Source organism: Hylobates moloch, unplaced genomic scaffold (genome assembly GCF_009828535.3).
Source record: "Hylobates moloch isolate HMO894 unplaced genomic scaffold, HMol_V3 SCAFFOLD_5, whole genome shotgun sequence".
In the NCBI taxonomy this organism is placed as follows: Eukaryota; Metazoa; Chordata; class Mammalia; order Primates; family Hylobatidae; genus Hylobates; species Hylobates moloch.
In genome coordinates, this window is record NW_026652280.1 from 56215773 (window position 1) to 56237290 (window position 21518).

General features: G+C 43.5%; 1 protein-coding gene across 4 annotated transcripts in view; it reads left to right on the forward strand.

Annotated features, from left to right (window-relative positions):
• The window catches only part of TMEM241 (transmembrane protein 241), a 147362-nt gene that overhangs the window by 26773 nt on the left and 99071 nt on the right, over nucleotides 1-21518 (forward strand). For all 4 annotated transcript variants that reach the window (XR_009213503.1, XM_032152651.2, XM_058438560.1 and 1 more), the window contains one exon: nucleotides 12216-12297. Coding sequence is in view for 3 of the 4 variants with exons in the window: in XM_032152651.2 (XP_032008542.1) it covers nucleotides 12216-12297 (82 nt within the window). In the remaining variant the exon portion in view is untranslated. The remainder of the gene's footprint in view (nucleotides 1-12215; nucleotides 12298-21518) is intronic.

A 21518-nucleotide genomic window follows, 5' to 3' on the forward strand; every position in this document is an offset into this window, starting at 1 on the left:
CAACAGACTTTTGTTAGCTTCTTGTAAAATGCTTTGTTCATCAGGGTTCTTAGGGATGATAGAGTGTGTATGCAAACAAAAAACAGGCCCATGATTCAAACAAGATGCAGTATTTGTGCTTATAAATAGTTAAGAAAGATCATCTATTACCACAGTTTTCAAATTAGACGCCTTGGCAAATAGTCCTTCAACATGGTAAGGTCTGCAATCTTTGTGGCTAGGAGTTGCTGGGAGACCCTACAGCACACACTTCTTTTCTTTTCTTTTCTTTTCTTTTCTTTTCTTTTCTTTTCTTTTCTTTTCTTTTCTTTTCTTTTCTTTTCTTTTCTTTTCTTTTCTTTCTCTCTCTCTCTCCTTCCTTCCTTTCTTCTTTTTTCTTTCTCTCCTTCTTTCTTTTTCTTTCTTTCTCTCTTTCTTTCTTCTTTCTCTCTCCCTTCCTTTCTCTCTCCATTCCCTTCTCTCTCCCTTCCCTTCTCTGTCCCTTCCCTTCTCTCTCCTTCCCTTCTCTCTCCTTCCCTTCTCTCTCCCTTCCCTTCTCTCTCCCTTCCCTCCCCTTCCCTTCCCTTCCCTTCCCTTCCCTTCCCTTCCCTTCCCTTCCCTTCCCTCCCCTCCCCTCCCTTCCCCTCTCTTTCTTTCCTTCCTTCTCATTCTCTCCTTCCTTCCTTCCCTCCTTCCCTCCTTCCTTCCTTCCTTCTTTCTTTCTTCTGTAGCTCAGTAGCTCCCTAGAGGCCCGCACACCACAGGGACCCGAGATCCCACCAGGACTGTCTCAGGATTTAATTCCATCTTGCCTCCTTTGTGGGCCAGCAGGACAATGAAAGAATAAACCAGCACAGGAGGTCCAGATGGCACCAGCTGAAGAATTAGAGGTGGGGAATTGTTGCATTAGTTGCATGTGCCTAGTTTGTTCCTAATGTTCAGGCCTCTGGCTATCCTAGAATCAGACAGCATTAGATCTGTAAAGGAGGGCAGGTCATTACAACCTCTCTGGAAGGTGATTTGGTACCTAGTTATGAACTTTTTTCTTTTTGTTTTTGAGATGGAGTCTCACTTGTGTCGCCCAGGCTGGAGTGCAGTGGTGTGTTCTTGGCCCACTGCAGCCTCTGCCTCTCAGATTCAAGCAATTATCGTGCCTCAGTCTCCCAAGTAGCTGGGACTACAGGCGCCCACCATGATGCCCGGCTACTTTTTATATTTTTAGGGGTTTCACCATGTTGGCCAGGCTCATCTTGAACTCCTGACCTCAGGTGATCTGCCCGTCTCAGCCTCCCAAAGTGCTGGGATTACATGCGTGAGCCACTACGCCCAGCCCCCAACCCCAGTTACAAACTTTAAGGCACCTATCTTTTTTTTTTTTTTTTTTTTTTTTTTGAGACAGAGTCTCACTCTTTTGCCCAGGCTGGAGTGCAGTGGCGCGATCTCGGCTCACTGCAAGCTCCGTCACCCGGGTTCATGCCATTCTCCTGCCTCAGCCTCCCAGAGTAGCTGGGACTATAGGTGCCCGCCACCGCGCCCGGCTAATTTTTTGTATTTTTAATAGAGATAGGGTTTCACTGTGTTAGCCAGGATGGTCTCGATCTCCTGACCTCGTGATCCACCCGCCTCGGCCTCCCAAAGTGCTGGGATTATAGGCGTGAGCCACCGCGCCCGGCCTAATGCACATATCTTTTAATAGCATTTCCACTTCAGGGAATTTATCCTGCATATCACAAAAACACCATGAATATGAGACAAGAATACAGTTGACCCTTGGTATTTGTGGGGGACTGCTTCTAGGATCCCTCTCATAACAACATTTCCAGGTGCTAAAGTTCCTGATATAAAACAGCACAGTATTTGCACATAACCTACACATGTCGTCCCATATATGTTAAATCATCTCTAGGTTACAACGTAAATGCTACGTCAGTAGTTGTTATGCTGTATTGTTTAGAGAATAATGGCAAGAGAAAGATCTGTCCATGTTCAATACAGATGCAACCATCCTTTTTTTTTTTTTTTTTCAAGAGACGGAGTCCTGCTCTGTCACCCAGGCTGGAGTGCAATGGTGAGATCTCGGCATCTCGGCTCACTGCAGCCTCCACCTCCTGGGTTCAATCCATTCTCCTGCCTCAGCTTCCCAAGTAGCCGGGACTACAAGCATGTGCCACCATGCCCAGCTAATTTTTGCATTTTTTAGTCGAGACAGGGTTTTACTATATGTTGGCCAGGCTGATCTTGAACTCCTCACCTCAGGTGATCCTCTGCCTTGGCTTCCCAAAGTGCTGGCATTACAGGGCGTAAACCACCTTACCTGGCCTTTTTCCTAATATTTTTGATCTGTGATTGATTGAATCAATGGATGTGGAGCCCACAGATACAGAGGGCCAGCTGTATATTTAAGGGTAACCATACAGTATTAGAATAGTAAAAATGTAGGATTAATTTAAATGTCCAGCAGTAGGGCTGGTATTCAATTATTGATAAATTTGGGATGACTTTTTTGACATGGAAAGATGTGAAGTGAAGCAGGTTGTAAATAATATGTACAATAGCATCCCGTTTTTATTGAGTGTTCATATGTGTGCATATAGACACTGATTGGAAGGAGATATAGTAAGGTATTAACAGTGGTTTTCTGTGGATAGTGACATTGTAATTATAATCTTTTTCTTGATTATCTGTATTTTCAAAAATTTCTAGTATAGATAGATACTACTTTTTTTCTTTTTTTTTTCCTTTTTGAGATGGAGTTTCATTCTTGTTGCCCAGGCTGGAATGCAGTGGCACAATCTTGGCTAACTGCAACCTCCGCCTCCTGGGTTCAATCAGTTCTCCTGCCTCAGCCTCCCGAGTAGCAGCAATTACAGGTGCCCACCACCATGCCTGGCTAATTTTTGTATTTTTAGTACAGACAGGGTTTCACTATGTTGGCCAGGCTGGTCTGGAACTCCTGACCTCAGGTGATCCACCAGCCTTGGCCTTCCAAAGTGTTGGGATTAAATCTGAGCCACTGTGCCAGGCAGGTACTACTTTCTAATAAAAAAAAAAAAGAGAGATAAGATACAGAAAGCACAATAACTACCTCTATTCCAAGATTCTAAGTTTAAGTTCATGTCTATTGAAGGAAAATATGTGTGTTTTTTAATGCAGTTAGTTTGTTGTTGTCACAGTTCTAGGTTACAACATGATTGTTAATAAATGTTTATTGAATTTGAAATTGTTAGATTCCGCATTAGGGCCATTTCAGAGAGACAGGTGTGGGATATAGGCCTTTTTTGTTCTTATCCCTGCTCTTGAAAACCAAGTAGCTGTCAACACCAGCAATTCTGTTCAGAGCAAAGTCTCTAAAGGACTGGAGAAAAAGAAGAAATGTCAGTTGTGGTCATGGTTGGATTTTGTTGATGTTGTTTTCCTCTTGTAACAATCTAGAGAGAGAAGACAAAAAGAAAGTTTTAAGATACCAAAGTAATACCTGGAGAGTCATTCTGTAAATATTTGAGTGTCTGCTATATGCCAGGCATTGTTCTTGGTGCTGGAGATGTGCAGGGAGCAAAACAAAGATTGTTGCCCTTGTGGAGCTGACATTCTAGTTGAGGTAGACGGACAATAAACACATGAAAATGTAAGTGCATAATGTGTCCAATTGTGGTACATGCAGAGGATATAGCCAAGTAAGAGGTTAGGGGTGTGTGTGTGTGTGTGTGTGTGTGTGTGTGTGTGTGTGTGTGTCTCAGGCCAGTGGATAGGGGGTTATTTTATATAGAGTGGGTAAGAAGGACTCACAGATAAAATAACTTTTAGGCAGAGATCTGAGTCTGTGAGAGAACAGGCCATGCAGGTGATTTGTGGGGAGAGGGTTCCTGGCAGAGGAAACAGTAGCCAGCCCTGAGGTGCTTGGCATATTTGCTGACCAGCAAAGAGGTCAGAATGCTGTTTTATTTCCACCTATAAATGAAAACTTTATTGTAGGTAACTTTACTCATATCCAAGGATAAAGTCATGGAAGTGAATTTTCTGGCTCAAAAAGTATGCATACTAAGGCTTTTGATAAATGCAGCCAAGTAGTACATACATACCCTACGGAAAGATACCAGTCTATATCTCACAGCAGTGTGAAGGTGTTGGTTTCACTATCCTCTCTATTGGATATAATTTTAAAAACTTGCTAGTTTCTTGGGCAAAGCATGATATATCTTTAATTCAAAATTATTTAATTTAAAGTTCTTTTATTATTAGAGAAGTTGGATAATTTTTCATATGTTTATTGGCCATTTATGTTTCTTGTGTGTGTGTGAGAGAGAGAGAAAGAGACAGACAGACAGACAGAATTACCTGTTTTTGTCCACTGACTTTTTTTTTTGGAGAGCTGATTTTTTTTTTCTCATTGATTTATCATACATTAAGGATACCAAAATCCAGCCTGTTTCATATGTTGCCAGTGTTTTTTCCTGGTTTGTTAATTTTCTGTTGATTTTCTTTATGGTGTTTTTAGCTGTTGCATTTTATGTAGGCAGATCTATCAGTCTTCCTTGATGGTTTCTGTCCTTGTAGTGATGTATAGAAAAGCCAGAAGGGCAACATTTATTGAGGTGGTTGTTGTTTTTAATGTGACATGCACTGCCCCCAAATACTGTATATTCATTCTCTTATCTTCTCAGAATCCTTCTGAGCATTATTATCCCCATTTGATAAAGAAAAAAGTGAGTTTTCATTGCAAACTATGGATATAGATCCAGTTTTGCCTGACCACATTAAAAGAAAAACTTTAGGCTGGCCACAGTGGCTCATGCCTGTAATCTCAGCACTTTGGGAGGCTGAGGTGGGAGAGTTGTTTGAGGCCAGGAGTTCAAGACCAGCCTGAGAAAAACATAGGGAGACACTGTCTCTACAAAAATAAAATAAGGTAATTAGCATGGCATGGTGGTGTGCACCTGTAGTCCCAGCTACTTAGGAGGCCTGAGGTGGGAGAATTACTTGAGCCTGGGAGGTTGAGGCTGCAGTGAGCCGTGATGGCACATTGCACTCCAGCCTGAGCAACAGAGCGAGAGCCTATCTCTAAATAAATAAAGAAAAGAAAAACTTTAGACAAAATAAATTTAACAGAGATTATTTGATCAAACAACAATATGACTCAAGCAGCACTCAGAACCAGAGGAGGCTTAGAGAACTCTACTGTAGCAGCCTGGCTGTGAGCTTTTATAGGTGAAGTAGCCGAATGTGGAAATAAAGATATTACATAATGATTATAGCTAGGCATTGGCTTTCTTTGGGTATAGCTCAGTGGGAGGTCCCTGATTTTTAACCAGTTGGTTGGTTGACTGTGATTGAGGCTCAGTTTTGGTTTTTCTTTTTCAGTCAGTTGCAAGAAATGCATCCCAGTTTAGGTGTGGTCTGCTTACTTAAGAGCTCCTAGTGCAGAGACAGCATCAGGCTAATGGCCTCCTACTTATCTGCTTTAACACCACAAAGGTCACATTCTTTCCACTGTATGAAACCCTTTGCCCTGGACTTGTACATCCTTCTCCCCCACCCCTACATGACCTGGCTTATACTAGAACTGAGAACATAGCCCAGCCCAGGGAAATGTGTGAAGTTTCTCTGTCTCGTAGAGCTATTGGCTAAAGTTAATCTGCAAATTGCTGGCAGTTCCTTGGGAGCAAGAAAACTAATTATAATTTCAAAAGATTTGGATAACCATGTAAATGTTGTAAGATTATACTCTCTAGTGCCCAGAATTGGGTATGAGTTTTATCACTTGTTGCTATATCGCCCTACAAAATAATCCTTAGGTACAGAACTAACTACGATTTTAAAGTTGTAGCTTCATTTCTTCCTGAAGAAATGACTTTAAAAAATATTTCAGGAGATGACAAAAGCACAAAGAAGCACCACACTTGTAGCTCATGTCTTTACCTTGTCTCTATGCTACCTGGAAAAGTATGGAAATCTCAGTTGTCATGGATTTTACACATACCAGGTGACTAACTATTGAAAGGTCTGACCCCACTGGATTGTGACAGCACAGTAACAGTTGTGGAACCTGTAAAGCCAGAGATCCAAATCCTTATTCCTGAGCAGCAGGAATAAGTGTCAACAGTTCTTCAAATTATGTACATGGAGCTGTCGGCCATTGCAACAGGCTTTCTCTCTCCTTCCCCCTCACCCATCTCTCTCCTCCCATGACTACTACCATCTACTTATTGCCTAACTCTCCCACTGGACTTGGTCTGTCATATTAAGAGCTGTGTCTTCATTGACTAGAATATTGGAATATAATGGGTGCTTAATCAATATGAATGAGTTAACGAGTGTTTTAGTTCATTTGGGCTTCTGTAACAAAATAGCATAGACCAGCTGGCTTATAAACAACAGAAATTGGCCGGGTGTGGTGGCTCATGCCTGTAATCCCAGCACTTTGGGAGGCCAAGGCAGGTGGATAACTTGAAGTCTGGAGTTTGAGATCAGCCTGACCAACATGGTGAAACCCCATCTCTACTAAAAAACGCAAAAATTAGCCAGGCGTGGTAGTGGGCACCTGTAACCCCAGCTACTCGGTAGGTTGAGGCAAGAGAATCACTTGAACCCAGGAGGCGGAGGTTGCAGTGAGCCAAGATTGTGCCATTGCACTCCAGCCAGGGTGACAGAGCAAGACTCCATCTCAAATAAATAAATAAATAAACAACAGAAATTTATTTATCACAGCTCCTAGAGGCTGTGAAGTCCAAGATCAGGGCACCAGCAGATTTGATGACTGGTGGGGGCCCACTTTTCTGGTTCATTGGAGGTGCCTTCCATCTGTGTCCTCACTTGGTACAAGAAGTGAACAAGCTCCCTTGGGCCTGGATTTTTTTTTGTTTTTGTTTTTGTTTTGAGATGGAGTCTCGCTCTGTTGCCCAGGCTGGAGGGCAGTGGTGCAATCTCAGCTAACTGCAACCTCCGCCTCCTGGGTTCAATCAGTTCTCCTGCCTCAGCCTCCTGAGTAGCTGGGACTACAGGCATGGGCCACCAGGCCCAGCTAATTTTTGTATTTTTAGTAGAGATGGGGTTTCACCATGTTGGCTAGGATGGTCTCGATCTCTTGACCTTGTAATACGCCTGCCTCGGCCTCCCAAAGTGCTAGGAGTGCTGGGATTACCAGTGTGAGCCACTGTGCCTGGCCTTTTTGTTTGTTTGTTTTTGAGATGGAGTCCCGCTCTGTCACCAGGCTGGAGTGCAATGGTGTGATCTCAGCTCACTGAAACCTCTACTCGGCTCACTGCAAGCCTCCCAAGTTCAAGTGATTCTCCTGCCTCAGACTCCCGAGTAGCTGGGACTACAGGCATGGGCCACCATGCCCAGCTAATTTTTGTATTTTTAGTAGAGACGGGGTTTCACCATGTTGGCCAGGATGGTCTCGATCTCCTGACCTCATGATCCTCTTGCCTCGGCCTCCCAAAGTGCTGGGATTACAGGTGTGAGCCACCACGCCTTGCCTGGGGCTGTTTTATAAGGACACTAATCCCATTCATGAAGGCTCTGCCCTTATGGCATAATCACTTCCCACAAGACACCACCTCCTAGTACCATCACTTTGAAGGTTAGGACTTCAACATATGACTTTTGAGGGGACGCAGATTCAGACCATAGCAATGAAGAATAGGTTTGTGACCAAGTCTTTCCAAGCCACAGAAGGCTCTTATTGCTGTAATAATAAACTAAAGGGAGACATTATGTTGAAGAAAATGTTATGTGTATTTATTTTTTTTTTTTTTCTGAGACGGAGTCTTGCTCTGTCGCCAGGCTGGAGTGCAGTGGCACAGTCTCAGCTCACTGCAATCTCTGCCTTCCAGATTCAAGAGATTCTCCTGCCTGAGCCTCCCAAGCAGCTGGGACTACAGACATGAGCCACTATGCCCAGCTAATTTTTGTATTTTTAGTAGAGATGGGGTTTCACCATGTTAGGCAGGATGGTCTCGATCTCCTGACCTCGTGATCCACCCACCTTGTATATTTTATTCTCAAAACTGAAGGATAAGGAAATACAGTAAAACCAAATGTAAGACATACTTAACAGTGCATTCTTGCTCACTAGAGGACAGGAAAGGATCCTTGATCCAGTTGCCTACTTGATATCTCTGCTTGGGTGTCCCAAAAGCATCTCAAGTTCATAATTTTCAAGACTGAATTCATGATTTTCTCCAGTCAAGCGTTTTCAACTTTTTCCTGTCTTAATGCACCACACCCCAACCCTGTTCCAACGTGTTCTCCATACTATAGCCAGAGCAACCTTGTCAAAATGCAAGTTAGACCATATTACGGCCTCCCTACCCTGGGTTTATTCCTCCATCTACTCAAGCTACACTTGCCTTCCTCCAATTTCCTCTTGCCACAGGACCTTTGCACATGCCACGTTTATGTCTGGAATGTCTCATCCCTTGCACTGTTCTACCCTGTCTCCTATAGCCAGTTTAACTTTGAATTTCATCTCAAACATCACGTATATGGGGAAGGTTTCCCTATTCTCACTGATTAGGTCAGTTTCCCTTATGGTATAGCATGGTCCTTTAGTCTCCTTTACAGCTGTTATCAATGTAGTGTTTTCATTTATTTTATATGAACAAAACACATACAGTTCCCACCCATGTGACACAGTGTATTTGAGGGGTGGAGGAGACATTAATAATATATCCAGGAGCTCCCTTTTCTGACTCTGTCAGTCAGATAATTAGTGGGTTAATTGAAAGTCACACAAATCAGGGAATCTTATTTTTATTTTTATTTTTGTTTTTATTTTTTATTTTTTTCAGAGGGAGTCTCACTCTGTCGCCCAGGCTGGAGTGCAGTGACACGATCTTGGCTCACTGCAACCTCCACCTCCCAGATCCAAGTGATTCTCCTGCCTCAGCCTCCTGAGTAGCTGGGACTACAGGCGCCCACCACCATATTCAGCTAATTTTTGTATTTTTAGTAAGAGACAGGGTTTCACCATATTGGCCAGGCTGGTCTTGAACTCCTGACCTTGTGATCTGCCCATCTCGGCCTCCCAAAGTGCTGGGATTACAGGCGTGAGTCACCACGCTTGGCCTATTTTTATATATTTTTAAAGAGACAAGGTCTTACCCCTGCTGCCCAGGCTGGAGTGCAATGGCATGATCATGGTTCACTGCAGCCTTGACCTCCTGGGCTCAAACGATTCTCCCACCTTAGCCTCCCAAGTAGCTGAGACTACAGTCTCAACCCACCACACTCAGTTGAATTTTTAAATTTTTTGTAGAGACAGGCTTGCTGTGTTGCCCAGGCTGGTCTGAAACTCCCAGCCTCAAATTATCCTTCCATTTTGGCCTCCCAAAGTGCTGGGATTATAGGTGTGAGCTACTGCACCTGGCCTAGGGAATCATCTTTTGCTGAAACAATCTATTTATTTTAATTAAAGACATATAAGTGTGCATTAATTTGCTGATTTTGTGGTAAGGCTTTTCGTTTGTGTGTGGATTGTTGACTGGTGTCCTTTTCTTGCATATATGCTATGATTTTCCATTGAAATACATGGTTACAGTAGAATGAGACCTTTGATACTTTGAAACAATATAAATCCAGAGTCTTTGATTTTTAATTCTTTTTCCTTTTTGCCCTATCCCTTCACACTTGCCTTGCCCACACCTGTTTTGTCAGCAATTTTTCCAGTGATTCAACTGTATTATTCTTAGCAGTGGCTATGGTCTTAGGTTGGTGTGTGTGGGGAAAGACAGCCGTCACACTGACAGCATGGTGGCTCTGCAGTCCACCGTCTCTCCTGTGTGTCTGAAGTGCCATGAGTGTGTGTTGCTTTGGCCCTGTTGCCCCTGAGGGAGATGACTTTGGAGAACACAAGCACCGGGGTCCTGTGCCTGGGAGGTGGTCCCAAGTCTGGAGGCAGACGCTCACTCCGCTGTCCGCTAACACTTCCCAGAAGTCTGTTTGGTCCTACTAGTCCTGTGTTATCTCTTTTCTAGTTAAAGTTATTTCTTTATATTTGAGGGTAGGAGGGTTAAAATACAAGGTGTTCCCTAGGCATGTTTTCTTTTCCTCACGTCCATGGCCATTCAAACACCCTGATGCCTCTTGGAATATATAACTCAGCAGTTTTCTTTGTTTTAAGAGGGCATGGAGTACACATGTCTGGGGCCTCGCTGACCTTACATTCCAAAGTCCTGGGCCTCCCGCAGTGAGGCCAGCTGCCGTTTCACCCAGTGCACCTCCTCCTTCCTCCTCAATGCCCTGCCTGCAGTATGTGCTCTTTGGGCTTCCTTCTGGTGCACAACAGGCCATGGGCCTGTATCCTGCCTCCCTTGATTCATGTGAGCTTAATGTCAAGTGGGAAAAGCCACTTCCTAGAAGAATAGCAATTGACTGATGTCACCCCTGACCCATTGCAATGCAGGATGGGATCTTCCTTTCTCTGTTCATCTTTTGGTTGGGGGTGCTGACATCTATTGCAGCAGGACTAGTGATAACAGAATATCCCTCAGATAATTGGCTGCTTGGTCAATTATCTGAGTGTTTGCAGCTTATCTATCTGTATGTCAGTGTCTCCCATTAGATTATGAGGTCCATGAAGGCAAAATACGAATGGGCGTTTAACAGGTAGGGCTTTGGAGTGAGACAGACCTCAATTCAAATTCCGCCTTTGGCATTTACCAGCTCTTTTAACCACAGGCAAATTATCTAAACTCTTTGTGTCTCAGTTTCCTCATCTGTTCAATGAGAGTAATAATAATAAATACCTTCCTCATAAGATTATTGTGCAACTTTAAGAAAGATGCAACATATAAAACATTTAAAACAAAAAATGCAGCATATAACACATTTAAAACATATAAAACAAAAAACCAGCAAAGTGCCTGGTTTGTGGCAAGTGCTCAATAAATATTACCTGTGATGCTGCTGTTAATGATAATTCTCAGCACCTTGTAAGTTGCTGTAAGTATTTGCACAATGAATTTATGCAGCAAGTAAGGTTTGAAGGCCCTTACTAGACTGGAAACATTTAAATGCTAGGCTTTCCGGGAAGTTGTACAGATCAGACCTGATCTTGGATGGAGTGCCTGCCCATGCTAATAAAATTAACAAAGACCATTTCTTGAGCAGGCATCATTCCAGGAGATCAGTTCATTGAGTTAGTTGGGATTATTATCTTATATCCTGCTGGAATGGTTTCATTTATTTTTATTCATTATTAGGATAACTCTGGGAACTTGAATTAGTAGATCGAATGTATTTCTTTTTTCATTTTTTTGAGACAAGGTCTTGCTCTGTCACCCAGGCTGGATTGCGGTGGCGTGATCTTGGCTCACTGCAAACTCTGCCTCCTGAGCTCAAGTGATTCTCCTCCCTCAGCCTCCAGAGTAGCTGGTATTATAGGTGCCCGCCACCAACATGCCCGGCTAACTTTTGTATTTTTAGTAGAGATGGGGTTTCACCATGTTGGCCAAGCTGGTCTAGAACTCCTGACCTTAACTGATCCACCTGTCTTAGCCTCCCAAAGTGCTGGGATTACAGGCCTGAGCCACCGTGCCCAGCCAATAAAATGCATTTCTAACTGATGAGAGAAGCAGGTTGCAACCTCTGTGATATGCACTGCGTGTGAGAACTAGGATTTTGATTCTAAATTTTAAGAGAAAAGCAGTTCCTGTTGTGACTACAATTGAAAAATAGATGTACCCTTCAGAAGTTCTTGAAGAGTCCCTGAACCAGAATTCCAGCAATGCCAGGTTAATGGTTGAAAAAACCAGCCTATGGCCACCCAACTGAAGTTCTGGGATTCTTTTTTTCAATTTCGTCCCTTGAAACTGATTCTTTTTGTTGTGATTCCACGGAGCTGTTTGGTGTAGCCTGGGTAAATAACCTTTTCAATTTTTAATAATTTGTAGTGGATTCAAAACTTTTGGTTACTTAAAATCCAAAGAATAATGTTCACTGCCCTTGGAATAAACCAGATCTGTTCTCTCTTCCAAGCTGCAGCAAGGCGTTTACCATTTCTATTTCTGGGGTCTCTTAGGCTAGCTGATCAGTAATGATGGGATGGTAGGTAGGATGGCTTTACCTGCCTCTACCACTCAATGGATAAAGACCACATCTCACTTAACAAGTCTGCCAGGGATGTTTAGACAGCCTCTGTTGCTGTAGTTGATGCATCTGGAGGGTCAGCCTTTCCAGCAAGGTCTTTCTTAACAAAAAGTGGCAAAAGTGTTACTGCTTTTTTCCCCTCTTTTCAGATCTCATGTTCTGGCGTGGCTTCCTGCTTCAGTGCTGTTTGTGGGTATAATCTATGCTGGGTCCAGAGCCTTGTCCAGACTGGTAAGTATTAGAGGTTCAGGGGAAACAACTCCTCTCTCCCTTTCCCCTTTGCCTTTTAACTTATCGTGCCTCAGATCAATAAGGGCAAATAATCACTTTAATAATGATAAAGCTAGATTGGAGAGCAAGTCTTGGGCCTGAGGCCAACATGGGACCTATTACTCCCTTTTGTTGAGTTGAAGATAATCAGATAACAGGGAAGGCCAACTTGTGTTACAAGGTGGGGATGCACAGGGAGAAGCAGAAGAAAGAGTAGTGGTATTTGTAGAGCTGGCCAGAGACAGGCCCTGTTGGGACTGCTTCCCTGTGGAGATGGGCAGAGTGGCAATGCCGCAGCTCTGCCTGAATGTAAGCTGTCCACGGGAGCAGGGAGGCAGGGCCCAAACTATTCCTTGCTTCTGAGGAACCAAACCCTGCCCATTGGTAATGTGGCCTGGTGAGCTTGGTCATGGATGCAAATGCCTGGCACAGGGTTGATGTCCTGTACATGGGGAAGCTAGTAAAACAAGCTGACTGTTTTGTCCTCCCACCACTTCCCCACAGGACTGAGCTCCTCAAATGCAGGAACTGTGAAGAGCTAAGCTACTTCCAGATACATTATTTGGAACTCCAAAAATTTATTTATTTTGCCATCAAAAGAGAATCCATTAAAACCATCATTAACAGAAGGTGGCTTAAAAATCGGGAATGATGTTAATACCTCCTCCAATCTTGTACCATGACTGCTAACTGTTTTTATCTACTAGAAAATAGTTGTATTCTGACTTTGGGGAAAGTACAGAATGTGCAAAACATTTTAGTCTTTTAATGTAAAATTCTTGTTATGTTAGCCCCGTAGATCTCAGCTATAAAAACAGTAAAAACAAATAAAATCTGCCTAATTGGATGACAATGTTATTGTTAGGACAGCAACTCCAAAGTTGCAAAATAGCAGTGAGGACTGTAATTTTGAAATTAAATAATGATTTTTCTTTCATGATTCATAAGCTTGAGTAGATGGGGTGATATATGCAATGGGGAAGAACCTTCCTGGGTGGGCCTGAGAACTGACCAACGGTGCACGTTGCTGCTCAGCTCAGACCACGAGGCTTGCCCTGGCTGTTTGCTGCACCTTCTTTGTTCTCAGGCTCCTACCGCCTCAGTTTATACCCTTTGGCCTGCAGAGAGTGTTTCCTCTCCTACGCCATAGACTATTGGATTTTGGTAAAAGCAATGTGTTGCTCAAGTGCTTTTAAATTTTTTTCTAGGCTCTGGATAGTTACATTTGCCAGAATTTTGAAGTTTGAATAACAAGGTGTTATGTTCATAATAATAATACTTTTTGTTCATGCAGTGCTTTTTTTCATAGGCTTCCAGAGTGATTTCCTTCATGTCCTTTTATGTGATTCTTGCAATCTTTTGACAGATGATAGGTGAGGCAGCTGCTAACCACTTGACAGAGGAAGAGATGTAGGTGTGGAAAGTCTTACTAAACCTGCCTCTAGTCTCAGATAGTGGCAGCTCTCGTTTTTTTGTTTTGGGACAGAGTCTTGCCGTTGTGGTCTTGTGGCTCAGGCTAGAGTGCAGTAGCACAATCACAGCCCACTGGAGCCTTGACCTTCTGGGCTCAATAGGCTCAAGTGATCCTCCCACCTCAGCCTCCCGAGTAGCAGGGAATACAGGTACGTGCCAATACACCCAGCTATTTATTTATTTTCTTTTAGAGATGGGGGTCTTGCTCTGTTGCCCAGACTGATCTTGAACTCCTGGGCTCGAGCAATCCTACCGCCTCAACCTCCCAGAACACTGGGATTACAGGCATGAGCTACTGCACCTGGCATGGCAGCTCTTCTAACTCCCCACCTTTTGCCTTTTCAGAATTGTTTCTTTAGGGCCAATGCATATGGATTTTAGAGTGAGCCCAGGGTATAGTAGTCATTGTATAACATTAGACTCTTTCAGTTGCAAGTGTTAGAAAGCTCAAAAACTGGTCTAAGCAAAAGGAAGATTTACCAGTTCATATAACTGAAAAGTCTTGGGGTAGAAACCTACTTCACGAATGGCTTTGTCCAGAGGCTCCAGTATTATACTCAGAATCCAGTTTCTCTGTCTTTCAATTCTGCTCCCCATCTTTGTTTCTTTTCACATCCAGCCCACCCCTTATAGCAACAATGAGTGTTGTACAGCTGCCCCCAACAATGGGTGTCAACTGCAGCCTCACATTCTCACAACTTTAGTGGAAAGAGACCATTTTTCTGGTAGTTCCTGCATGAGTCCCAGGCTTCACTCTGATTGGATCAGTCAGGGCCACTGCCCATCCTTGATCTGAAAACTGACCACAAGGTTGGAATTATGTTGATTGGCCAGCCCTGGTTCAAGACTTCCCTGAACCATTCCCTGTGGTTGGAGACACTTGGAGGCCTAGTCATATAGGATCTCTGCCTGGGTCCCAGATATGGAGAGCAGGCTGGAATGGATCCTCAATATCGGAGTGCTTTAACACACACACACACACACACACACACACACACACACACACACACACAGAGTGGTACTGATACTAAGTTGCCAAACCCTCTCAGAAGACCATGGTAAATGTCAGTCTAGTGTGTTTTCAGGCTGTTGGGGAGTTCTGCAGCCTTCAGCAATGCTTCTTGAGCTATGATCTGCAGCTGTACCGGTCTTTGAATTCCTTGTTACCTGTCCGTGAGGAGATCGACTTTGGCACTAGTCACACTGTTTAATTGAGCTGGCTTTTTTTTTTCATAGCAAGACATTTTGAAGAAGGAAGCAATGCATTGAGTTTACATTCTCTTGCCAACTCCTTATCTTCTCGAGGACCAGCACTTTGAGTGGCATTCTCCTAGAGCACAGCCTTTTTTTAGAGTGGGGGTCTCACTGTGTTGCCCATGCTGGCCTCAAACTCTTGGGCTCACGTCATCCTCCTGCCTCAGCCTCCCGAGTAGCTGGGACTACAGACATGGGCCACTGCACCCTGCTGAGAGCACATTCTTCTTAAATAAGCAAAAAGAAGCTGTTGCAATTCAAAATCTTTGAACAAAGGGAAACAACCAAAAACCAAATACACCAAATTAGAGTGGGAGGAGGGCGGAAAGCAGATGCTTATTATTGTTTTATAGTAAAATAACTCAACCCAGCATCTTTTCTTTGTTTCTGAGCTCTTTGTTTTTACATCGTTGCTTAGAAATTCATAGGGTGGATAAACATGAGGCACTTGTACAGTTTGTGTTGGATAGAAAACAGGCATCAATATGCTGGTGCCAAGCTGTCAGTTTAATGAATCCATAAGGAATGTGGGAAAAGTGCTCCATTAAAATCCATAGATGTATTGTTATGCAAAACACTTTTGGGGTAGCTCTGCTCCATAAAGCCCTTCTTTATCTGACAAGGCCTTGAAGTTCTGTTCTCCTGATGTGTAGCTTCTGGGAGGAAGCTGAGTTAACTCTGCGCAGATGCTATGGGAAAAGCTCTTGGTTGGTTTTTCTACCTCAGACTCACAACCAAATGATCTACAGAGTTAAGGGAAAGGTGATTTTTCTTGTAGCTATCCATTCACCACATAGTTATTTGGGACCTACTATGTGCTGGGGGCATAAAGACAAGACCTGGTTTCTGACCTTGAGGAACTGAAGGGGATGGGGCAGGGAGTGAAAGACACACAGCTCACCATGGGAACAGCCACCATGAATATTTTATGTTAAGCATGTGCCAGGCACTTACTTACTGTCACCAATCTTGATGAAATGTGAGTTGGACTTGGGCTGATTCGGGCCTGCTTGCCCAGCTTTCCTACGCTGAGTAAGGTCACAGTGATGATGGCTCTGATGGATGAGTGTTAGTCTTAGAGGAACAGTATGACTTTGATGGCTCATGACTCTTGTTATAATTTCCTGGTCAAAAGCCTTCTCAGCTGGACAGGACTGCCTCAGCCTGTGCTGGCCAGTGTTCAGAACAGATGTACAAATTCATACATTACTGAGCTTGGTGGAGAGAGGCCATCCTGGCATTGGCGATTTGGCTCAAGCCATGCTGTTTTCTTGCTTGGGGGAGGCCAGGGTCTGCAGCTGGAGGGACCCTACAAGTCTAGGTCAAGGCACCTTGACAGGACAGGAATTGTTTTCCTTGCCCAGCTCTTTGATCTTGGTCCTTCCTAATGGCTTGTCCTTGTTTCTCTCTTCCGTGAGCACAATATTCACTCAACATACTGGGGATGGAGATGGGATTGTGTGTGCAGTGGGGGGATGTTGGTGAGGAAACACACATGGATCATTAAACCCATGTGGAGTGAGTTACTCAGTTAAGCAAAATGGTACCCATGGGTCCCCTCTCTCTTTGTTTGGCTCCAATATCATAAAGGAAGTTGGATCCACAAAGGAAGAGTGTAAATGTTGGTGTAGAATGGAGCGTCCACCCCTAATGTCCCTGTTACTGCTGATGAGAGGCAGCTCCCTCTGTCACATTGTGTTTTCATCACAGGTGATCAGAGTCCAACTACAAGGATTAGTTTTTAAAATGTGGGCTCAGTGGCAATACAGTAAACTCCTCCCCAGATTTTTCTTATCGTCTTGCTCCGTCTAAAAATTGTCCTGTAACTCTTATAAAATGGCTTTTTTTTTTTTCTGAGATGGAGTTTTGCTTTTGTTGCCCAGGCTGGAGTGCAATGGTGTGATCTCGGCTCACTGCAACCTCTGCCTCCTGGGTTCAAGTGATTCTCCTGCCTCAGCCTCCCGAGTAGCTGGGGTTACAGGCATGCACTACCACGCCTGGCTACTTTTGTATTTTTAGTATAAAAAATACTAGAGACGGAGTTTCTCCATGTTGGTCAGGCTAGTCTCAAACTCCCGACTTCAGATGATCCACCCGCCTCAGCCTCCCAAAGTGCTGGGATTACAGGCATGAGCCACCTCACACGGCCATAAAATGGCTTATTATTAACATTGAACTCCTAGGGGAAAAGCTTCATGACGTTGGATTTGGCAAGGATTTCTTGCATATGACACCAAAGGCACAGGCAACAGAAGAAAAAATAGAGTAATTGGACTCCATCAAAATGAAAAATTTTGGTGCTTTAAAGGATACTATCAACAAAGTAAAAAGGCAACCCCCAGAAAAGGAGGAAATATTTCCTAATCGCTCAGCAATTGCGGGATTCACTTATAGGCTATATAGAGACCTCATAAAACTTAATAGAACAAAAGCAAACAACCTGATTGAAAAATGGGCAAAGGACTTGAATAGATGTTTCTCCACAGATGACATTTAAAGACTGATAAATCCATGAAAAGAGGCTCAACATCATTAATCATTAGGAAAATGCAAATCAGAACTATAGGAGATACCACTTCACACCTATGAGAATGGCTGTTACCAAAAAACCAGAGAATAACAAGTGTTGGTAAAGATGTGGAGAAGTTGGAACCCTTGAGCACCATGGGTGGGAATGCACAGTGGTGCAGCTGCTATGGAAAACAGTATGGTGCTTCTTCAAAACATCAAAAGTAGGATTATTATATGATTCAGCAGTTCCACTTTTGGATGTATACCCAAAAGAATTGAAAGAAGGGACAGGAAGAGATATTGTGCATCCATATTCATTTGGCTATTATTCACAATAGACAAAAGGTAGAAGCAATCTCAGTGCCCGCTGATGGATGAATAGATAAAATGTGATAAATACAAACAATGGGGCTGGGCGCGGTGTCTCACACCCGCAATCCCAGCACTTTGGGAGGCCAAGGCGGGTGGATCACCTGAGGTCAGGCGTTCGAGACCAGCTTGACCAATGTGGTGAAACCCTGCCTCTACTAAAAACACAAAAAATTAGCTGGTCATGGTGGTGAGTGCATGTAATCCCGGCTACTCGGGAGGCTGAGGCAGGAGAATTGCTCGAACCCAGGAGGCAGAGGTTGCAGTGAGCCAAGATTGCACCATTGCACTCCAGCCTGGGCAACAGAGCAAGACTCTGTCTGAAAAAAATAAACATAAAAATACAAACAATGGAATATTATTCAGCCTTAAAAAGGAAGAAAATCCTGGCTGCAACATGGATGAAGCTTGAGAACATTATGCTAAATAAGTCAGTCACAAAAAAGATAAATACTGTGTGACTCCACTTACATCTGGTACTTAGAGTAATGAAATTTATAGAGGCAGAAAGTAGTATGGTGGCTATCAGGGGTGGGGATAGGGGAGAATGAAGAGATAGTGTTTAATGGGCACAGAGTTTCAGTTTTACAAGATGAAAAGAGTTCTGGCAGTGGAGGGTGGTGATGGTTGTACAACAGTGTGAATGTACATAATGCAATGTGAATGGACTATGCTCTTAAAAATGGTTAAGGTGGCAACTTTTTGTGATGTATATTTTACCACAATAAAAAAAAAAAAAATCTAGGCCAGGCTCGGTGGCTCACGCCTATAATCCCAGCACTTTGGGAGCCCGAGGTGGATGGATCATGAAGTCAAGAGATCGAGACCATCCTGGCCAACATGGTGAAACCCAGACTCTATTAAAAATACAAAAAATTAGCCTGGCATGGTAGCATGCACCTGTAATCCCAGCTACTCAGGAGGCTGAGGCAGAAGAATCGCTTGAACCCGGGAGGCAGAGGTTGCAGTGAGCCGAGATCATGCCACTGCACTGCAGCCTGGAAGACAGAGCAAGACTCTGTCTCAAAAAAATAAATAAAAATAAAAATCACCTGGGTTCCAGTAGGAGTTTTCTTGAGGATTGTAAGAAAAGCAGGGGGTGATAATGTGTTCTTACTTATCTCACTCAGAACTCCTCTGTGTTCCTGTGGGATATGCATATTTAACTGAATTCAGTTAGTGGACTTGGGTAAAGTGTGAAGAAAACAGCCATTCCCTGAGAGCAGGCAAGTCCACCCACCATTCCCACCCATGCGTTAATGCCAGGCTGGAAGACTGAGGCCCCCTTAGGCCTTTTCTGATTCCCTGGCATCTCTCTCAGGATTAGTATTTTGCCAAATTGGAGGAGCTCCTGTTACTGCAAGGTATCTATTTTTCATATGTTGAGGCCCTTACACACCAGGCAGCTACTTTATGTGATCCTCAAATGAAGGACAAAGAGGACCTCCCAGCTTGTACTGGAGGCTAGGAAAGAAGGCAGTCTGGTCCTCTGCCCTCAAGGAGTTTGCCATCTAACAGCAGAATAGTAAGATGAATGTAAATAAACACTACAGTCTATTTCATGCAAGTCAGTTTATGAGTATTCACTTATATGTGCACATATGCATATTCAGATACCTCACCTTCTTCCAGAGAGGATATGTGGTAGCTTACAAAAATAATTACAGTTAAAAAAAGATAAACACTCTTATGAAGAGAATTGTATAAGAAATCTAGGTAAAAGGGCCAGCGTGGTGGCTCATGCCTGTAATCCTAGCACTTTGAGAGGCCAAGGCAGGCAGATCACCTGAGGTCGGGAGTTCGAGACCAGCCTGGCCAACGTGGCAAAACCCTGTCTCTACTAAAAATACAAAAATTAGCCGGGTATGGTGGCATGCGCCTGTAGTTCCAGCTACTCGGGAGGGTGAGGCAGGAGAATTGCTTGAACCCAGGAAGCAGAGGTTGCAGCGAGCCAAGATTGCACCACTGCACTCCAGCCTGGGTAACAGAGTGAAACTCTGTCTCAAAAAACAAAACAAAACAAAACAAAAAAAAAACAAAGAAATCTAAGTAAAAGGTAACAGATGATGTGGAAGAGAGATTTAGCATCTAGCAATTTATATTGTAATGTCTCACAACATAATTACAATTGGGTCTGAATTCAGCTCTGAGCTTTCTGCAGCCAAATAAAAAAGTTATGAAAGTCTGGACACGGTGGCCCATGCCTGTAATCCCAGACTTTAAGAGGCTGAGACAGGAGAATTGCTTGAGCCCAGGAGTTCGAGACCAGCCTAAGCAACATAGTCAGATCTCATCTCTACAAAAAATAAAATAAGTAGCCTGACCTGGTGGCATGTGCCTCTAGTCCTAGCTACTCAGGAGACTGAGGTGGGAGGATCACTTGAGCCCAGGAGTTTGAGTCTGCAGTGAGCTATGATCACACCACTGCATTCTAGCAAAAAAAGTCAACTTAAAACACAATTACAACTAATTGAAGTTTCCTGAGGCCTCATAAAGGGTAGCCTGGGTGACTCAGTGAGGCAGGTCTTTTATAATGTCCTTATAACATTCACAATAGTCACCAGTGTCTAAAATTCTTAATGCCCATGGAAACAGAATGATGACACAGCACTATTCAGTAGGAGCAGTTCTCTGGGGTAAAATCCATGCATCTCTGGTTATTTGGCTCCGTTCAGGGCCTTAGACAATCCTCTAGGATCTTTCTTTCTTTCTTTCTTCCCTTTCTTTCCTTTCTTTCTTTCTTTTCTTTCTTTCTTTTTTCTTTTCAGAGTCTTGCTCTGTCACCCAGGCTGGAGTGTAGTGGTGCCATCTTGGCTCACTGCAGCCTCTGCCTCCCTTCAAGCGATTCTCCTGCATCAGCCTCTTGAGTAGCTGGGATTACAGGTGCCTGCCACCATGACTGGCTAATTTTTGTATTTTTAGTAGAGACGGGGTTTCACCATATTGGCCAGGCTGGTCTCGAACTCCTGACCTTAGGCGATCCACCAGGTTCCGCCTCTCAAAGTGCTGGGATTACAGGCATGAGCTACCGTATCCGGCCTAGGAACATTATTTCTTGCATGCACGACTTTGGTAAAAATTAGGCAGCTGACAGTTCAGAGTTACTTTCTTTGACAAGGACCTGGAGGTCAGTTATTCTGTATTGTAGGTTAAGGACACACCTGCATATTTAAAAATCACCCAGATAGAAAGGTAGGATTGACATTCTTTTACAAAAATTGAGAAGCTGACTCAGAACTTGTGCTTGAATAGGGGAGTCGTTCACACCTCTGCAGAGTGACCCAAGCTGTGCCTGTGAGCAGGGTCAAGACTTTCCATGGGAAACCATTCTAAGTCAGTTCCAACACCTGAACAAATAACCAAGCCTTCAAAATTCCACTCTAGGAAGTATGAGAATAATGAAATATTTCTAAGTGAGAGTTACCAATTTCTCTTCATAGCCAGAGAAAAATTTCAATGGTGCATGGATGAAATCTTGAATTTTCAGCTAATGGATTCTAGGAATAAAGTAGTTGCAAATTGTGTCTCTAAGTAATTTAATGCATTTTCCTGCAGTATAATTTAATTTGGTCAAT